Source organism: Balaenoptera musculus, chromosome 13 (assembly GCF_009873245.2).
Source record: "Balaenoptera musculus isolate JJ_BM4_2016_0621 chromosome 13, mBalMus1.pri.v3, whole genome shotgun sequence".
Taxonomy (NCBI): Eukaryota; Metazoa; Chordata; class Mammalia; order Artiodactyla; family Balaenopteridae; genus Balaenoptera; species Balaenoptera musculus.
The window spans coordinates 25,974,781-25,996,723 of NC_045797.1; the positions used below are offsets into that span (position 1 = coordinate 25,974,781).

At 37.1% G+C, this 21,943-nt stretch overlaps 1 protein-coding gene across 1 annotated transcript; it reads right to left on the minus strand.

Moving 5' to 3' along the window:
* Window positions 1-3,814: 3,814 nt before the first annotated feature.
* MOB1A (MOB kinase activator 1A) lies at window positions 3,815-21,530 on the minus strand. Its single transcript, XM_036873048.1, has 6 exons — window positions 21,270-21,530; window positions 17,878-18,044; window positions 12,470-12,563; window positions 10,883-11,016; window positions 6,619-6,782; window positions 3,815-5,442 (listed from the first exon to the last, which is right to left on the minus strand). Exons 1-6 carry the CDS (start codon window positions 21,281-21,283, stop codon window positions 5,365-5,367), a joined length of 651 nt encoding a protein of 216 aa, XP_036728943.1. The 5' UTR covers window positions 21,284-21,530; the 3' UTR covers window positions 3,815-5,364.
* Window positions 21,531-21,943: the final 413 nt, after the last annotated feature.

Sequence of the window (21,943 nt, forward strand, 5' to 3'; positions counted from 1 at the left end):
CAGAATCTGAATCAATAGTCTACTTCTTTCAGTTAGCAAATCTGCTACAAAAAAATGTCAGCTGAGCTAAACAGTACACTCAGATACTTACATTATAGTGAAAACTCCTCATCTTTTCACAGAACAGGAGCAAAAAGTTCACAGAACAGCAGCCTGTCCAAGCTTTTGGACCATCCAGGATTGTTCATCAATTTGCTATGAACCCTGAACCCCAAGTAAAATCCAGAAACTTTTTCCTAGCCCCTCCTGCAGCCAGAAGAGAGCTATGTGACCTAGGATCTGCCAGTGAGAGCCACCCATTTAAGCTTTTGATTAGGAAGAGACACGAAAGGAAGGAGGTGCTAGGTAAAATCCTTTATTCTCGTCAAGGCAGATGCATCTAGCTTTGGGGAGGAGGTAAGGCTCACCGACATCTAGTGGCCAGCAACAACAATGCAGGCTATAGTGTCCAAACCTACCTCAACAGCACTGGGGTATTTGCTAAAGAAGGCCCAAAGCATGGTTTGGACACCGTTTCTGGCTGTGCAGGTTCAAATCCAGACTCTGGCACTCCCAAATATTATTCGAGTTCTTCTACTCATTTATAAAGTTTAAAATAGCTTTCAGGGCTTCCCTGGTGGCGCAGTGGTTGAGAATCTGCCTGCTAATGCAGGGGACACGGGTTCGAGCCCTGGTCTGGGAAGATCCCACATGCCGCGGAGCATCTAGGCCCGTGAGCCACAACTACTGAGCCTGTGCGTCTGGAGCCTGTGCTCCGCAACAAGAGAGGCCACGATAGTGAGAGGCCTGCGCACCGCGATGAAGAGTGGCCCCCGCTTGCCGCAACTAGAGAAAGCCCTCGCACAGAAACGAAGACCCAACACAGCCAAAAATAAATAAATAAAGATATCTCTCCATTTATTAAAAAAAAAAATATATATCTTTCAAACTTAGCCATTAGACACCTTCACAAACTTAACACCTTTGCAACAGATTTTAAGTTTACTGAAATATAACCATCAAAAAAGAGAGTCCAAATTTTGATTACTAGCTTTCCCATACCTTTATACAAAATGAGTGTTAACCCATAGTATTTAGCCACTTTCGTTAAGTTTTCATTAACTCTACTCAAAAAAGGTCAAAACAATTCTAGCAATGTTATTTTGAATGGACCTAAAATTAGGCATCTGTAATTTGAACCTCTAAAAATAACTGTAATATTTCTCCTATAATAATGAAAAATGTCTGTTTGGGGTGGGGAGGGGTGTCTTATGGATAAGCCCAGTTACTCAATTTCAAGGTCAGAAAATTAATGAGTCTAGTCTTTCCTCTTCCCTTTTCTCAATCTCACAACCAGGAATGTTCAAAAGAGGTCAAGAGCTTGGTTAGCATGGTAAGAAGGAGACAACTTATTTTTTGTCTGGGATGGGTTTTAGCCACTGCATCCAGAGGCATAGTCTGTTCCTTGGGGGTGGGCCTGCTATTACAAGATGTTTAGTTCATTTAGGAACTTCCCTTTCTTCTAAGAGTTAAGAAAACATTTTCGCTACTAAATGGTAAGCAAAGGTAACCTTCCACAGAACCTGCAAAAATCTCAAGTTTCACATTTAAATAGAAACAAGTGTGTTGAGACATACTTTCATCAGTCCTTCCCTTCTTTCAATATATTTTATTCTGATGAAGTTACAAAAGTAGATACAAAATATTTTTTTAAAAAAAGTACAGTTAACTGACTTAGAAAAATAGATAAAGCCCCTAAAGGTTTAAAAATACAAAATAAATTTTCATGTAAAGAACATTTAAAAATATTTTAGATGATAACCAAGACTAACTTAAACTATTTTCAATATAGACCAAACATAGAATGTTGTTCTATAATAAATCTATAGCACACTGGTAATCCATTTGGATTTACAGAATACTTGTTTGGAAAAGAATCTGATAATGAGAGAAAACCCAAGTGAATTTCAATGCAGTTGCTTCAATAAAATTACTGCTATCACAGGTAATATCAATATCATCCCCCAAAGCCCTTTACAGTCTGAAATATCAAAATCTAATGCAAAAACAAAGGAAGACTGAGGAACTACTTATTTTCCCTCTTTTCCAGAATTGTACAACAGTAAAAAACCAAATCCAGTTACTGAACTGATATTAGGAGGAAATAATGTCCCTGTTGAAGCTGCTTAGTTTGGTGCACCAGCTGGTATTTTCAGGCCAGAATTCTAGACAGGAGAGACAGCCTCCTACAACCAGGCAAGGGTAACACCAGCACCGTGACTGGAGCTGCTTAGAAACAAATTTCTAGGACTTAATACTCTTCAGTACTGATTTATTTATGCTTATAAGGTAATGATGTTATGTTTAGAAGCTTCTCCACTTCTAATGTGACCTCACTGCTCAGAGAGAAGGCCAAGAGTATAATCAAGAAACCTCAACAATATTTGAAAAATTAAAATCACCACCAGAATTGTTCCTCTTGCTTTTGCATTACTAGAAAAACCTTCCTCTTGCTGTTATCAATGTCATGATGAATACAGATGTGCATTTCTCAAGTAGGCAGCTACATGAGCTAGGGATCTACAAGTCTAAGATGAAAGGAAATACTTTGTTAGCTGGCAGCCCACTAAAAATCACTTTATTCACAGTTTGGAGGAGAATAAAGGATACATTTGGCTGTCAATACAAAAACTGTAGTACAAGGAAGTTGCACTATTTAAACAAAAATCTGCACTAAAATCATGGGTTGGACAGTACTTGCTAAATTATGCAGTTAATCCTATGGTGCTTTAATTTCCAGGCCTTTAAAAAAAAACTTTCCAGGCCCAAAGTTTTTTTTAAAGGCCTGGAAATTAAAGCACCATAGGATTAACTGCATAATTTAGCAAGTACTCTCCAACCCATGATTTTAGTCAGGTGTGAAGGGCAGTGATCAGACACTGAGAGATGACTTCTGATTAGGAGGAGCCAGGGGAGTGTTATTCAGGGAGATAAATCAAGATTGAGAGGAGTCAAAGAGAGTCTGATTTCTTCCAACTTTAATCAAAGGTTGACCCTCCAGCCAAGTCAGAAAGGTGTCATCCTCTCCCTATTCTCTCCCCTTCCTCCAACTCTCCTGTTCTCAACTCCCTGGCCTTGGATGTAAACAAATAATGTTAACACCAATGTTTAGATGCATTGTTGGTTAAGCCAGATTAGCTTGGGAACCTAGTAATGCTTTTATTTTTTTTAAAAAAAGGACATTCTGAATTACCTGAATTCCCAAATTACCAACAAATTTTAAAATTTATGTCCCATTATTAAGCTGCCTCTACTACTGTCCTAAATGTGGCCATCTTTAGTTAGTTTTAGGGCTGAGTCATGAAGAGAAGGAGGATTCCTATCACTGAAAATAAATGGAGAAAAGTGAGAACCCTTTTGTTTGATGATATGTGAAATATTAGAAATGATGAAAGTACAATCCTAGGTGAGAAATATTTCATTCCTTGCATACTTAATTAAAGCCAACAATGTTCAAAGTCAAGAGTCAGTAACATTCTAGGTGGCATGTAAAAACCTTCTTTCTTGTTTGGAAATGATCAACATAAACATACAGAATGCCTGACAGGGACTTTGGATATTCTTAAAACGTGGATTATGGAATGTTTCATAGAGGGCTTTTCTCTTTTTTTTCGTAAGGGATTTTTCTACTCTTTATTTCCCAAAACAACGATGTACAGTTTCAGCCTAAATCAGATAAAATGTTTTGTTTCCTTTAAAATTCTACATATATTTAAGAATTTATTGAAATTGGGTTATTACAAAAATGGAGTTTCTAAGCAATTCTTTTCTTTACATTCTAGTGGAATAATAAAAATAAAAATAAAACCCTATCAAATTTAACCTCAACCAAAGTTATCAAGATGGAAGATGGTGAGTACTTTGCAAAAAAAATCATAGCTCTGCAACAAAGAACGTTGATGAAATTAAAGTTTTGCCAGTCTGGGTAATATGTGTGCCTCGTTACATTTTAAACAGTCTAAATCTTAGAAACCTAAGGAAAATTAGATCTTTTCTTCACTAAAGGAGAAGATTCTTTTTATCCCAATAGAAACAGAATGATTTCAAGTTTTAATACAGAAACAAAACAATCCCAATCCATCCTTGGACTATTAACAGAATGAAGTTTTTTTTTTTTTTTTTTTACTTATCCCATTTTGTCTCCTTTAAACATATTACCCCTCCTCGCCCAACACACACACACATTAAAGAACAGGCAGCACATCAAACTTTTAGCTGGGTTATAAAATGTGTACACCTTCAAGGTTTTTTATTGTGGTTTTCCTTACGTTTTATCCTTATTGGGATAAGGTTCGTGCATTTCTACACTACACTTAACTAAGTCTCAAGTCACAATAAAAACGTATAAAAGTAGTTTCTTTTTAAAGGAAAACTCAAAATAAAATAGTCAAGTACTCTAAGTACTTTCTTCCATTCTCCTATCCAAATTTTAAGGCCTCTGAAACAAACATGAATGAAAATAATGGTTTTTGAGACCCAAAGCTGTCATATTTTTTGGAAGTTCTCCTTTTCTCAGACAAAACCTACATATTAAAATTAATCTGAATGAAGCATTTCAAAATAAAAATCTGCAAGACGATCCTTAGATGCCTTAAAAAAATTATTTGATACACACACACTAAAAATTTAGATAGGTTTATGTGAATAAAATCCCAAATAAAGATTAAAATAAAGGTTAAAAAATAAAGTCCTTTTAGAAATAACTTTGGTTACTCCCATACCACATATCGTATGATGATTTAAACTGCAATCACGGATTTTGAAAAAATATACATATATATATAATCTTACCTAAAAAAACACTAGCATACAAACTTCAAACTACAAGGTTATCCAAAGTGACACAAATGTTCTAAATCTTAAGGAAGTTTTAGAACACCTCTTCTATTTGTAAAATAAAAGCAGAATAAAACTGATCTGTGATTGCATTACTAGGAAATTTGTTCCGGAAACCTGTTAATAAATTATTGGAAATTCTTAATATCCATCATGCTGTCACCTGAAACAGAGTCGATCATCTTCTTCAGTAAAAGAATAAGTAAACTAATAAACTACAGGTTAGTCCTCACATTCTACAACCAAGTATGGCTCTATGGCAGTAACAGCAGTGGTCACACAGTGCCTCAGATTCAGCTGTGTCCTGAATTTCTCACTCTGAAGGTATTAGGCCAACCTACCTTTGGGACAATTTTATCAGTAGACACAGAAAATAGGTGTCTTTTTATCTTGTTTTCTTAAAGTTTGTATAACTAGTCTATAACAGAAAGCAATGAGATAGCTCTAGCAGTAGATGAAGCAAGAGGGTAACTGTTCTAGAAGAAAAATTTATCTGTCTTTCGATCCAAGCTTCTCAATTAATTCCTGAAGAGGTGCCAACTCACGCCTATCAATCAGATTAAACTCCTAAAATAAAGAAGAAAAATAAAATTTAAAAACAGATCTAAAATTAAAACTCTATAAATGTCATTCAGAGAAGGGCTTCCCAACCCTAGCTTTCTGAAATCCAAAAGAATGATGAAATAATCTCTATGAACATTTTATAATGGGGTCATTTTTACTCCCAGTTTTAAAATACAGGGGACTTAATAAATAAGCAACCATACATGTTAGCACGATCCTGTGTAAAATCAAAATCGTATAATGTTTGCATTTACACAGAAATTATCTGAAAACTATACACTGAACCATTGATAGTGGCCTCATCTGGGGCAGCAGACCTTTTACTTTCGTATATCTATATCTACACTCTATCTATGCCATGCAATAATCTCAGAAGGAAGACAAAGAAGAGAGCACTGTACATTCTCCTTTGTGTGGCACATAGAATTGTGACATACAATATCTACTATAAAGCTACCTGCTTTACAAAGAAAAAAGAAAAAAAAAATGAAAAAAAAAAATAAAGAAAAGCTACCTGCTTTCCCTCCAAAATATCTAGAGAGACATATTTATATTTTGCATATAGAATTATATATCTCGAAAGTTAGGCTAACAAGTCCCTATTCTTTGATATCTTTTTCAAACAATGTGAATTATTTTGACTAAAAAGTTCTAATTCCAACTAAGGGCCCATAAGGAAACAGGCCACACCTCTGAAGGGGGTGGTTCTTTTTGAAGTTTCTAGCTGCTGGCTTTGTAAGATTTGGCCTGAAGTGGACTTCTGGAAACTTAACCCAAGATAGTAGCTAATGAGTTCTTCCAAAAGTTTCTCTTTTAGGCATAGACATCTCATGAAACAACCCAACCATAGATGTTTTTCCATGGCATCCCTTTACCCAGCAGTGGCGATGGAACAGGAGGGTATGGACAAGCTTTCTTGAGTGTTTGGTGCTTCTTGTCATATCTTAACCAGAGACCTGGGGCAGGTCTCTCCAGAGGCAAAAGGTCCAAAATGGGGGTAATGGTTTCTATGCTGCTATGCACATCAAAGAAATAAACATGGAAAAGGGAACAAAACACGAGAACCCTGCATGCTTAGCTCTACATCTATAAATAAGTCTCTAAAAATTACTCTGTATTAACTACCAATCCAGATATGTCCAGGTCAAAGGACACAAAAGTCAACGCGGTTCAACTTACCTGAACAAAGAAAATAAAGTGCTTAAAGGAGGTGTTGAGGTGGGCCTCCTCCTGCAGCTGCATCACAGAATCAAAGTGCTGATGATAAATATGGGCATAAACCCTGAACAGACGCTTTAGAATGGTCTTTGCCACAGACATAAAGTTTTTAGGAAATGGGACACCTGTAATATAGGTATGTATCAATCAGTCTTTTATCAATTCAAGAAAAATAAATAGCAGAAAAGTTCAGACGCTGCCATGAGCAACTCCAATACACAAATTCACAAATACAAGCCTATTTCCATTTTTTTTTTTTTAAAGGCAACGGAAAAAAAAAACCCAAACCTAAGTATATGAGGTATCCTCACATACCACACTTTCCCTGACTGCGTTGGAATAGTAGGCACAGGTATCAAGTTATGCAAGATGATGCGGAATCAAAAACAATTTTAGTTGTTTAATACTGGAGAGTTTCTTCCTAAAATTAAATGCAACAAGTTTTTTTTTGGCTGCACCTCGTGGCATGTTGGGATCTTAGTTTCCCAACCAGGGATTGAACCCACGCCCCCTGCATTGGAAGCATGGAGTCTTAACCACTGGACCACAAGGGAAGTCTGGAGAATAAGTATTTTTGACTATAAATAGAAAATTTTTACTTTCTGCAATTTTTAACTCTAAAAAATTTTTTTTACATAAACACATACACACTCAACCAGGACTGGAAACTCTCCCAAGCAAAAGAAAAAGAAAGGCACACTTTGAGTCATTATTATCTACTGTCTACAAATAAAAAGTATTTCCTCTTCTGAAGTACTCTGAAAAGCCAGTTTTCCTTCTTAAACTAGGAGTCCCCGACTTTTTTTTTTTTTTATAAACAATGTACTTTTTTTTTTTAATTAATTAATTAATTAATTTATGGCTGTGTTAGGTCTTCGTTTCTGTGCGAGGGCTTTCTCTAGTTGTGGCAAGCAGGGGCCACTCTTCATCGCGGTGCGCGGGCCCCTCACTATCGCGGCCTCTCTTTGCGGAGCACAGGCTCCAGACGCGCAGGCTCAGTAATTGTGGCTCACGGGCCCAGTTGCTCCACGGCATGTGGGATCGTCCCAGACCAGGACTCGAACCCGTGTCCCCTGCATTGGCAGGCAGATTCTCACCCACTGCGCCACCAGGGAAGCCCCCCGACTTTTTATTTAATTTTTTAAAGTGCTATTTTCATTTTCCTATAGTCTAAGAAGGGGAATAATACTTTCTGTAAAGGGAAGGAATGGCACCTCCCTATTTTTCAAAGAATATAAACACCTCCTTAGAAAAGAACTGGGAGAGGACTTAGTCATCTTTCTCCAAGCAGAGCAGGTGGGGATGTGACTGGTTGCATTCCTGAGAATTTTGGTTGACAAGGCCAATGTTTCTTAGAAAACAGGGACAGGAGAAAGACAACACAACTGGCACTGAGTATAGTTAACAAATACATAAGAAGGCATCTGCTTCCAAAATAACCTAGATTAGTTGGCCTTAAAGGTCTGTTTCACGACACTACTCTTGAACACATTCTTTTCTCTAATCTTTCAGAAAACAAAGGCTGTCACTTTCTCCTTCCCTGCATTTTGTATTCTTTATTTCTCAACCAGTCCTTAATAGCTTGAAATTTAGTATAGTTTGCTCTTGTCAGCTGATTTGTGTGTGTGTGTGTGTGTCCCCATCCCCCACCCCTAGTCTTGGTAACAACTTGCCTTTTCACACATTATTCTGGGGCTTATGGACATGTTTTTTCTGGACTTGGTCTTATATTCATGTACTGAAAAGATGGATTTTTAAGTCAAATCCTTTTTCTCTCAGAATTTGCAAATGGGCCCCATGCTATTAAAAAGAACATTAATAAGTTGGATATATTTGTTTAAAAATGAATAATAAACAGTTTTGTCTAATAAGAATAAATAATTAGCATAAGTAAGATCTGGATAATAGCCTAATGAAGGGGGAAAGAATTCCAGAACATTAGGATAAAATAGTGAAGAATTGGGAAGCCAAGGAAAGACTTTAATAAAGAAATACAAGTGATTTGTTTTAATCTAAGCACTTTCCAAGCTGAATTTAACATTCAAGCACACCCAATACACAATAAAGGATCTATGAGAAAGGAAACAAAAGGTTTTATAGAACGGAAAAGTTGACCAAAAACAAACAGACCAAACATAACAACATGATATAAATTTTTCTCCTTAAAGAGCCTCTGATTAGATTTCAAAAAGGTATCTGCTATGTTCTGAATGTTTGTGTCTCCCTCAAAATCATGTTGAAATTCTAACCCCCTAGATGATGGTACTAAGAGGTGGGGCCTTTGGGGGTGATTAGGTCATAGGGCATCTGCCCGCATGAATAGGATTAGTGCCCTTATAAGAAGAAACTCGACAAAGATGATTTCCCTCTCTGCCATGTGCAGATACAACAAAAACACTGCTTTTTGCTATCTGTAAACCAGGAAGAGGACCTATGACAGAACCTGACCATGCTGGCTCCTGATCTTGGACTTGCAGACTTCAGAACTGTGAGAAATACATCTCTATTGCTTTTAAGCCCTCCAGTCTCTGGTATTTTTTGTTATAGCAGCCCAAACAGACAAGACAGAATCCAACAATATGTTGTTCATAAGATACCCTTATACTGAAAATGACAAGGACCAATCACATCCATGAATACCAATGCAAAATCTTAATCAAAATAGCAGAAATAAAAAAAATACTCTTGCAGCAGAACATTAAAAAAAAAAATGGAGAAAACCTTATGATCAACAACAGATACTAGAAGAGTATCTGATAAAACCCTATAACCAACTTGATTTTTAAAAATTCACATACCTCTAACCAAAAGCAAGATTCCTACTTAATGCTGAAATACTAGAAGCACTCACATAAAAGTAAACAAGAAAAGGATGTTTGCCATCATCACCATTAATCAGTACTGCTCTGGAAGTACTAGTTACTGCAATTAGATAAGAGTTACACAAGTAGTATATTTATCAGAAAAGAAGAGGTGAAATTAATATTATCTTAGTATGATGTAACTATATACTTTAAAAACTCAAGAAAACAATCCAAAAGAATCAGAACAGTTTTCCTATATACTAAACAATAACCAGTTAGAAACCAGATTATCAATAAAAACATTAAGTGCCTAGGAATAAACTTAAGAAACCTGAAGGACTAGCATAAAGTAAAATACAGAATTTTACAAGCGGAAATAAGAAATAATTAAAAGACATGAATAAATGAATATGAATTGTTCTTGGATAGGAAGACTCAGTATTGTCAAGAGAACGAGAATCCCTACATTAATCTACAAATTGAATGAAATCATAATAAAAATCTCACAGGTTTTTTTTTTTTTACCTTGCAAAATGTTTCTAAATTCTTTGGAAGAACAAATTTTCCAGAATAGCTGTAAGTATTCTGAAAAAGAAGAGCAAGGAAGAGAGACTAGCCCTACAAGATGTTCAAAGATACATAGCCATGGTAATTAAAACAGTGTGGAATTTCTGTAACTATAGATAAAGAGATTAAAAGACTCCAAGATATATGTCAATTTGGTGTACACATATGATAATGAGGGGATAAAAGACACATGTATTCGATAAATGGTACTGGACAAACTAGCATTTATAGTTGGAAAAAAGTAAAGGGAGCATTGAGAAAAAATTCTGACAGAACAAAGATTAAAATAAAATGTAAAAACAAAACCACAAAAGTGCTAAATAAAAGCATGGACAAATATTTTATAATCTGTAAGTAGGAAAATCCCTTCTAATCATTGTATTAAAATCCAGACATCATAAAGGGAAAGATTAATAGGTCAAAATAAGAACATTATACATAGCAAAAAAACCTCATAAACAAGACAATAAGGCAACCCAGGGAAAAAATACACACAACATGCATGACAAAGAGCTAATAACCTTAACATAAAGAAATAGAAAAAGGATATAAACAGAAAACACACAAGGATCAATAAACCAAAAAATGCTCAATGTTATTGATATTTTTTAAAATGTACATTATACTAGAAATTTATTTACCCATATTAGAAAAGATGAAAAACTGAGTAACAACTAGTACTGATGAAGAAACACAGGCAGACACAAACATGGCTGGAAGGAGTATACATTTACAACCTTTTTGGAGAGGAATTTGGCAGTCTTTATTACATTTTTTTATAGTAATAGAGCACTAAAAATACAATAACACATTTACCATTTAAAAAGAAAATTAGTTCTACAACATTAACTCACCAATTTTAGAAGGAAAAAGAGTTTCATCATCAAGTTGATCCTGAACCCAAGTCATCAAATAGTCAATATATTTTGGTGCAGAACATTTGATTGGCTTTTTAATATTAGTACCATCTGCCCAATGATATTCATATCTGGAGAGAAAAGTTTTAGTGATAAAGTTTTCAAAAACATGTTGCAACTTGTAATCAAAGTAGGCTCACAGTTTGTCAACAGAAGTTATATATATAGTACTACAGTATAGTATAGTATATATATTTAGTAAATTACCTAAAGTTCTACTGAAGATTACTTGAGAGTTCCCTGTAGAAGTACAGTTGACCCTTGAACAATGTGGGTTTGAACCACACAAGGTCCACTTACATACAGATATTTTTCAATAGTAAATACTACAAGATCCACGGTTGGTTGAATCCGTAGATGCAGAGGAACCATGGATACGGAGGGCCGACCATAAGTTACACTGTATTCTGAAATGTGATGGTAAATGGAAAAGAAAAGGAAGCCAGTGTGGCAGCTGGCTGTGCCAGAATCTGTTTTACGACACAGCCCTGGAAAGACAAAGGAACTGCATTCCTGTCTGTTAGACAGAGGGTGCTGAGGACTGCGTAAGGTGCTGATAGATCCACCACATTCTGAGCTTGTTGGACATTAAGTAATCATCAACGGAGCCAAGATTATAAAACCCTGTTTCTTGGAGATGGTTTTAAAGAAACAATCTTAGGCATGCGTCTTTTTCTACCTCATCTTTGCTGAGCTAGAAATGATTAATAAGACTTAATCAAAACTTCACTGTGTGAAGCATTTAAGCCAAAGATAGAAAGTTTGAGGAATAAAACTTAACACTTCACAAAATAAAAAACATCTCTCCTAAAATAACATAATAAAAATAGGACCCAAACTCATTGGGGCCCTTTTTTTCCCTTACATCTATAGCAAATTCAGAAAGGACTATTTTTTCCCAAGAGGTAAATATCTTGCTACCATCTATCATCACATAAAATCAATCATTTGTTATAGGAAAAAAGGCCGGAAGGACACACTAAAATGTTAATTCCATCACATCTTAACTTTATGGGTGATAAAGAGTTCCATCTCTTTCTCAACATTTCTAGAAATTTATGATAGTCAAAAAAATTTTAATCTAGCATCTTTAAGCCAGATAACTAAAGCAGCACAATTTGGAGGTAACTAACAGTAAATAAGCACAACAAAAAAATCAAATATTAAAGGGTCAACTAAAAACTCTTCCAAGAAATTAATTTAAAAACCAGAAACAGAACCATGAATGTTAATAAAATTGAAAAAAATAACTTTTGTAAAAGCAAGATAAACCTAACTCAAATTTCTTTACTTTCAATCCTACTACTGAATATTCATACTTAATATAATGCAATTATAAAAAATCAAAATACTGGGTACCACATACCAAAGTATTTAATAACTAAAAGCTTATAGGTAAACTTTTTGTTTTCACAAGCAAATGGGTAAGAAAAACAAGTCTTTATTATTTAATTTATATCAATTGGTGATTAGCTTTATTTGGTAATAATTCAAATACCTATATAATAGCCTATATATATGTACCTTGGACCTGCAGACATGACTGGACAGCTTGCTTCAGTGCAGAATTCTGTGATAGTTCCATATAACATGTTGATCTGGTTGAAGAAATCCACAGCTGGAAAGATAATAGCAGAACTGTGTTAAAATGTCTGTGTAAACACAACAAAACATCAGACCTCTCAGTCAGAGGATTCAGCCAAGAATCCTCAGGAGATTCAACAATCCAGGGGCACTATAAATTCTCTTTCTAAGTTGTTACACCTAAGTAAAGTTAACTTTTAATATATATTCACTTTTAATATACTAAGCTTTTAAACAGCCTGTAAGCAGGAAAATAAAATATTAGGGATAATTCTAACGTAATGGTGATTATTACATTAGAATATACAATTTGATCATATACAAGCAAATGAAAAAATCCATAGCTTCTTACCAATCTGGACCAGACAATATCATTTGTGTTGGGAAAGAGAAGAAAAGCGTTGCGGAATATACTTGGAGGGAGGTGTATCAGCTGTGTCAGGCATTTAAAAAATCTAGTTCATCATAAAAAATTGAGACCTAGTGCATATTGAGGACATAAAAAAGACAGGAGATAATGTCCCTTCCCCTAGAGTCTCCAGCTAACAAAAGGGACAAAATTAAAAGAGAGGAGCAATACAACATATAAGAAGATAGCATACAAAGGCCAACAATAAGTGCTAGAAGAGTTCAGAGAAAAGGCAACATCTCGAGGAGCTGAGATAGTCAAGGAGTACTTCCTAAAGGAGCTTCAGCTAGATCTGGAAGAAAACAGAAGAGGAAGGGGGTAAGAAATGAACTTAACTGAGTGAAACATATTACTCTGTGCAAAGAGAACCACATAAGCCTTGGCAAGCTTTTTTAAAAATGTCTTAGTTCCCCGTCTAAAAGACTACCTAAAAAATCAACTAGGGCTTTTCCAAATTTCTTAGAAAACAAATCAATATTCCACCATGTCAAAAGGAATTTTATACAAACTCCCTCACTTATAAACCTTCCTCTTAAATTAGTCATGTTTCTAAGAAAGTAATACTTAGGCATTCAATATTCATTCAAAACAAAGAGTGTGCCCAGATGGTGTGCTGGTTTATGATCTGTTCTCAAAATATGGTCCAGAGATCCCCTGTTTCAGAGGGGAATCTGTGAGGTCAGAAACATTTAATTGCTCTGAATTTTCACTCTCTCTCAGGAGGCACAGTGGAGTTGTCCAGAGGCTCCATGATGTATGACATCACAACAGACTGAATGCAGAAGCAGATATGAGAATCCAGCCAACCTCCTATTAAGTCAGACATTAAATAAGATTTGCAAACCTGTAAAACAATGCCACACTTCTCACTAAAATTTATTTTGGAAAATAGTCATTTTTCATAAAAATATATTTATGTTAACATGTATTTTAAAATAAGTATTTAAACTTGCTCAATTTTAATTTCTAACACAGTATCACTAAATATAAGCCACATAATTAAAAGCCCTTTAAGGTTCTCAATAATTTTTAAAAGAATAAAGGGATCCTGGAACCAAAAGGTTTGAGAACAGTTGATTAGAGCAATAAGTCTCAAAGAAAAATCAAAAGCTGAAGAAGGCCAACAGATGCCTTCAGAATAAAAGATGATATACAGATGGCCAACAGGCACATGAAAAGATGTTCAACATCGCTAATTAAAATGCATATCAAAACTACAAAAAAAAAAAAAAAAACTACAATGAGGTACCACCTCACACCAGTCAGAATGACCATCATTAAAAAGCCTACAAATAATAAATGCTGGAGAGGAAGTGGAGAAAAGGGAACCCTCCTACACCGTTGGTGGGAATGTATCAATAAATTGGTGCAGCCACTGTGGAAAACAGTATGGAGGTTCCTCAGAAAACTAAAAATAGAGTTACCACATGATCCAGCAACCCCACTCCTGGGCATATATCCGGACAAAACTATAACTCAAAAACATACATGCACCCCTATGTTCATAGCAGCACTATTCACAATAGCCAAGACCTCGAAACAACTTAAATGTCCATCAACAGATGAATGGATAAGGATGTGATACATATATACAATGGAATATTGCTCAGCCATAAAAAAAGAACGGAATATGGGACTTCCCTGGTGGTCCAGTGGTTGAGACTCTGCACTCTCAATGCAGGGGGGCATGGGTTCAATCCCTGGTCAGGGAACTGAGATCCCACATGCCTCACAGTGCAGCCAAAAAAAAAAGAACGAAATAATACCATTTGCAGCAATGTGGATGGACCTAGAGATTATCATACTAAGTGAAGTAAGTCAGAAAGAGAAAGACGAATACCATATGACATCACTTACATGTGAAATCTAAAATATGACACAGGGGCTTCCCTGGTGGCGCAGTGGTTAGGAATCCGCCTGCCCAGTGCAGCGGACATGGGTTCAATCCCTGGTCCAGGAAGATCCCACATGCTGCGGAGCAACTAAGCCCGTGTGCCACAGCTACTGAGCCTGCGCTCTAGAGCCTGTGAGCCACAACTACTGAGCCCACGTGCCACAACTAATGAAGCCCCCACGCCTAGAGCCCGTGCTCTGCAACAAGAGAAGCCACCAGGATGAGAAGCCCTCACACCACACGAAGAGCAGCCCCCGCTCACTGAAACTAGAGAAAGCCCACGCACAGCAACCGAAGACCCAATGAAGCCAAAAATAAATAAATAAAATCAATAAATTAAAAAAATAAAAATTTAAAAATAAAATATGACACAAATGAACCTATTTATGAACCAGAAACAGAATCATGGACATAGAGGACAGACTGGTGGTTGCCAAGGGGGAAGGGGTTGGGGGACGGATGGAGTGGGAGGCTGGGGTTAGCAGATGTAAGCTTTTATATATAGAATGGATAAACAACAAGGTCCTACTGTATAGCACAGAGAACTATATTCAATATCCTATGGTAAACCATAATGAAAACAAACATAAAAAAAAGATGTATGTATATGTATAACTGAATCACTTTGCTGTATAGCAGTAATTAACACAACACTGTAAATCAACTGTACTTCAATTTAAGAAAAATCAAAAAAAAGAATAAAAGATAATAATTTGAATAAGGTTACAAAAAGGGGTATTTTCTGAATAGATAATATGTCACATGGTTCACATGCCAAAAGATAGATAAAAATATACAGTAAAGGGGCTTCCCTGGTGGCGCAGTGGTTGAGAGTCTGCCTGCCAATGCAGGGGACACGGGTTTGAGCCCTGGTCTGGGAAGATCTCACATGCCGCGGAGCAACTAGGCCTGTGAGCCACAATTACTGAGCCTGCGCGTCTGGAGCCTGTGCTCTGCAACAAGAGAGGCCGCGATAGTGAGAGGCCCGCGCACCGTGATGAAGAGTGGCCCCCACTTGCCGCAACTAGAGAAAGCCCTTGCACAGAAACGAAGACCCAAAACAGCCATAAATAAATAAATAAATAAATAAATAAATAAATAATTTAAAAAAAATGATCTCTGGTCAAATCAGAGATCAGAAGAAAAAATATATATATATATACAGTAAAAAATCTAAGTTCCAACCACTCCAACTTCCCCCCTACACACAGGTAACTACTATAATTTTTTCTGTGTCTTGCCCCCTAAGTTTCTTTATCCCATCTAACACAAAAGATAACACATTACATAGTTCTACACCTGATTTTTTTTTCTCTTAGTAATATGAATAATGGCTTTTTAATGAGTTGAGAAAAATAAAATTTTTCTTAATGTGGCTACTAGAAAATTTTAAATTCCATTTGTAGCTCACAATATATTTCTATTGGACCACACTGACCAAGGCAATGATTATCAACAGTTGAATACCACATAAAAAGACAACTAGACACTATGGAAATATCTACACTGTTGGAAGTATATATCACCACCTACGAAGTAGTCTTAAACAAAATCAAACCTGAATCTGATCAAAGCTCCAAATCTGTTCTAACATGGTAGCCACTAGACACACAGGGCAATTTACGTTAAAATGAAGTTAAATTTAAAATTCGTTTCCAGTCACCGTAGACACATTTCAAGTGCTAAATGGCCACAGTGAAGATATACAACATTTGCCTAATCACAGAAAGTTCTCTTGGACAGTGCTGCTCTAGATTTAACATTTACAGGAAATAAAAGAGCGAGCGAGATAATGGACGCCTTGGGGATGTTATCAGCAAAATTCATTCTGTAGAAAACAAACTGGTTTCTTCAACAACAACAAAAATAGCAAGGAAAAATAACTGCAGTGAGGGGCAACCTGTGAATTAAGAGATTCAAGAAACATATGTACAGAGCTTGTTGGATCCTGATTTAAACCAACTATATATTTTTATTCTTTACTTTCATAAAAATATGTATTTGGTCTCTCCAGCTCTTAGTTGTGGCATGCAGGATCTAGTTCCCCGACCAGGGATTGAACCCGGGCCCCCTGCAGTGGGAGCGCGGGAGTCTTAACCACTGGACCACCAGGGAACTCCCCTTATATTTTTTAAAAAAGAAACATTTATAGGACAATCAGAGGAAATGTGAACATTAACTGGATATTTGATAACATAAAGGAATGATGGCACTGTCATTACCTTTAAACGGGTAAGTTCTTATCTTTTAGATACTGAAATATTTATAGATAAAATAATATGTCTGGGATTTGCTTCAAAATAATCAGGGTAGTGTACAGAAGCAGCACAATTGGCCATGAATTGATAACTGTTGAAGCTAGATAATGGATACCTGGGAATTCATTCTACTTGTTTCTCTACTTCTGTATGTTTGAAATTTTCCATTAAAAAGTTTTAAAGATTCCTGGAACAACTAAAATTCCTAATGGACTTAAACCCTATCATCCAGAACTGATCTCATCTCAGAAATGATAGACACTAATATTCAAATCTCTAGCCTCAGCATATCCTTCCATGTCATGCCCTTACTTCTTGAATTCAGAGTGACTTTCAGCTCATGGGTCCCTCTGTTTTCTCCCAATCTCTCAATTTTCTTCTGACTACTGCTAACTCACAATAATCAAGTGACTGACCACAGCAACTGTACTTGACTTTTCTGTATACACAGGCAGATGAAAGCTGCTGGGAGTCGGGGCACAACTATGAAGATGGATCCCTACAAAGTCATGTCCACCACAGGTAGAATCTTTGTATTTATCAATCTTTCATTTGACCTTACTCAGCAATTCAGACCATTTTCCTCAGATCTCTCTATTTAACCACACAAGCTACAATCAGGTACACTCTGAAGAGAACACACTTTGGATGTATTTGTACTTACATGTTTCTTTACAGATAATCTGTTTTACTAGGACAGCTACACCCATAAGAAAATTCATTAACAAAAAGATTTTAGCAAAATCTTCTTATAAACCAGTAAAGTTGAAAGTTATTAAAAACTTACTGTTAACCGCAATCCATTCATTGAGGTCCTCTCCCTCTGGCAACATAACAGCTTGTCTCAGATTCCCACTTCCTAGAGTTGCTTCTGCATGTTTTAAGAGTTCATACTGATGAGATCCTTCAGGGATATTCTTCTTTGGTTTGAATGTTTTAGAAGAGCGGCTACTACTGTTAGGTTAAAAGTAAAAGTACATCAATTTTTAGGACCAGAAGCAGATTGACAATTTTAGGCATATAAATTGTTTTGAAATTAAAAAATATTCCCTGAAAAGTGCCAAGATGGGAGGTAGGGGAGGAGAGAATAAACACAATAAAAGAAAGAGTTAAATTTTTTCCCCTACATAGAAACAGGATTAGCAGCACAATTTCACATAGAAGGCAATTTTACTATGCCTCATGAAGCAGTCTGGTGTAACAGAAAGGGCACCTTAACCAAAAGAAGAAAAAACCTGGATTCTAGTTCTTGATCTGCCACTAACTCTGTGACTGCCTGAGAAACCTAACCTCCTTTGGCCTCAATTTTCACCTAATAGTGCTGTGAGGGTGTTAGCTCTAAGGTTCGTATAGCTCAAAAATCCAGTTTTCTGTATCAAAATATTTGTGATGCCATCAAAGCAAACCAGAGAAGTAGCACTAACATTTTAGAGTTTATAGCGGGGAAAATAAATGAGACAACTGGTTCTGGGGGGGGGGGGGGGGAATAAGTTTTTATTCCTATCTCACACCATGCATAAGGAAGGTCTTCCTAACATGACACAAAGCCCAGAAAAAATGGACAGCTTTCTAACCGTAACAATTAAAACTTCAATAATTCAGAACAAGGAGACAAGTAGCAAAAAAAAAGTACTTGCAACGTAAGTATTAACTAAATTATAAAGGGCTTTTATAATCTGTTAAGAAAAAGGCAAAGAATGCTTTAGAAAAATGGGCTAAGGAGATGAATACACAATTCAGAAAGAAAAACAGAATGACAAATGAACATATGAAAAGCTGTTCAATTAAAATTAGATTTATTTTTCCTTAACCTGAGTGTCAGAAATCAGAACAATTACATTAAATGTGGGCTAGGGTAGAGCGAAGTTAGTACTTTAATTCACTAATGGTCAAAGTGCATTAACATTTTAAGAGGGCAACACGGCAATATCTATTAACACTGAAATGCTTCTCAATCCATCCCTTCTACTTCTAGGTGTCTCTCCTCGATATGGATAAGGATGTGTTTCCCAAGATTGTTTTTAACAGCGAAAGACCTGGAAATGATCCTAAAGCTTACTGGTAGAGGAATGAATAACTATGACACATCTACATCATGGAATACCATACAGTAGTTAAGAATAACAAGATAGAGGTACTTGTATTCACACCGATAGATCTCAATACATGGTTAAACATATTACAGAATGAAATGCACAGCAGAAGCCCATTTCATAAATGCATAGAAAGTGTCACCCATCAAACTGATAGTGGTGATTACTTCTAGGAAGAGGAAGGGAATGAAACTGAGGACTTTCACTTCACCTGAGTAATCTGAATTTTAAATAAGACTGATTATGAAGTAAAAAGGAGTTATGAAAACAATAAAAATCAAATATGGAAAGTTTGTGTTTAACATGATAAAGAACTAAATTTAATAAGAAGTACTAAATTAGAGGGAATGGCCCTTTCAATAGAAACAAGCTGTGAATGACAGGTAGCTAAATATTTTCCGTACTTAGCAAGAAATGATGTCTCAAGGTTCAGTATGATTTTCATCTAAATTAAGACTTTTGTGCTTCAAATGGTACCATCAAGACAGTGAAAAGAATCCACAAAGTAGGAGAAAATATTGCAAATCATAGGGATAAGGGACTTGTATCCAGGATAAAGAATTTTTACAACTTAAAACCAAAAAGACAACTCCATTTAAAAAACGGTCAAAGGATCTGAATAGACATTACTCCAAAGAAGATACACAAATGGCCAATAAGCACACGAAAAGATGCTCAACATCAACAGTCATTAAGGAAATGCCAATTAATATCACAGTGAGGTACCATTTCACATCCACTTAGGATGGCTATAATCAAAAATGCAATTAACAAGTGCTAGGGAGGGTGTGGGGAAATTGAAACTCATATAGTGCTGGTGGGAAGACAAAATGGTGCAGTGCTTTGAAAAAGCCTGGCAGTTCCTCAAAAGGTTAAACATAGTTACCATACAACCAGGCAATTCCCAAGAGAAAGGAACACATACGTACATCCAAGTTCATAGCAGTATTATTCATAATAACCAAAAGTGGAAACTCAAATGTCCATCAACAAAACAAAGTTTAAAAGAAATAAACAGCCTCACATTTAGGTCCAAAAAGCAAATAAGAACTGTGCATCCACAAACAGAGCACTAACAGAAAAAAAAGACTGGGGTGGGGGTGGTTTCTAGTAATATGGAAATTTACAATTAAAATATAAATCATAAAGATTTTTTGATATGGTAATCATACTCTGAAGACTATACGCTTAAAAAAATAATCCAAAGGAGGGGAAAAGCGATTTAGACAAAGATAGTCTCAGCAGTCTTATTTTATAATAGCAAAATGGTAGAAAGAATCCAAACTTCTCACAATAAGAAACGGGGTAAACTCTGGTTATGAAACACTATTTTAGATGTCAAGTATGTGGGTGATGCCCATAACTGAAAATGGATGATTTATTCGCTCACACAATACATATTTTTAAGCAACATGCTAGGTAAAGAGAGCCACCTGAGAAAAATAAGGTGCTAGAGCAATGCTTCTCAAACCTTAATGTGATTAAGAATCATCAGAGAATTTACAAACTTTCCCATTGAAGGCTCATTTGGGCCCAGACGTTATCTCTAAAATAGGATTCTACTGAGTTAAAAAGAAGTTAGTTAATTATACAAATTCACAAAGTGGGCTGAATCAGAATTGGATGCAAGGCCCGCAGCTTAACTTCAGCGGCACTCCCATATATTCCTGGGGCGGCATTTTTCCGCGGGGGTAATTTAATACTGACGATAATAAAGCTGGACGTACGGTGGAGTAAAAAGCTAAGTCAGCATGGATCGTTACTAAAAGGCTCGAGACTCGAGGCAAATTGAGACCCCCAGATCGTCCCTCTGCCCTCAGGTGCCCTCGGGCGGAAAAGTCTGGAGGCACTACCGGCCTCGGGGCCTTTCTACTCCCCAACCTTCTCACTCCGCTTCCTTTGCCTAGACCTTCATCTCCCTCTGCTTCTGCCCACATCCAAGCCTCCCCCGTGACCCCGAGCGCGGGCAAAGCAAGCGCCGGGCACCCGACCCCGGCCCCGGGGACCCGCCCTCGCCTCAGGCGTCCGTCCGCCCCTCCCGGGCCTCGGCCCTCAGCCTTGGAGCCCTCGACCGGGCCACACTCACAAGAGGAAGCTCATCTTCTATCCTCGGAGGGGAGGGGAGGGGCCGCTGGCCCCTGCCGCGGACAGGATTCGGAGCCCACGCGGGACCGAGGGGGAGCGGAAGGTCCTCAGCCAGCGGACAGCGGAAGCCCGCCCCGCCGCTGCTCCGAGCCGGGATCGAGCCGTGGCAAGCAGGTGAGAGCAACTGCACCGGCCTCGCCCCCCTCCCCCACCTTACAGACCCAAAATGCGGAAGCAACAAAATCTCGCGAGCTAAGGCTTCGTTCTGCTCCTCCCCGCTGAGAGGGTCGCGAGAGGCCCCTTTTCGCACCGCCCGCTCCTCCGCCTCAGCCAATCAGCAGCCTCTAGGCCGGGACTTCCGCTCCCGGAGGCGTGGTGGAATTGCGGTCTTCGGACTGGAAGAGCGGCTGAGCTTGTGCGTGGTTCGAATTGTTGCTAATGTCTTGCCGGTTCTATCTCCCTAGATATCAAGGGGCCTCTGTAAGAGCAAAAATTTTTTTAATTTTTTTTTTCCGCCGTGCTGTGCTACTTGCGGAATCTTAGTTCCCCAACCAGGGATGGAACCCAGGCCCACGGCAGTGAAATGGCCGAGTCTTAACCACTGGACGGCAAGGGAATTACCCAAAATTTTTTTTAAATTTTAATTTGATTTTTAAGTTGAGCTCTAACTCACAT

What these genes read in the sequence shown, in the direction of transcription:
- MOB1A (XM_036873048.1), bottom strand. An exon ending in GTCATGTCTGCAGGTCCAAG is followed by an intron (nt 11,017 to 12,469) that starts GTACATATATAT and finishes TTTTCTCTCCAG; the next exon opens with ATATGAATATCATTGGGCAG. An exon ending in TCTTTTTCCTTCTAAAATTG is followed by an intron (nt 6,783 to 10,882) that starts GTGAGTTAATGT and finishes CCTATATTACAG; the next exon opens with GTGTCCCATTTCCTAAAAAC.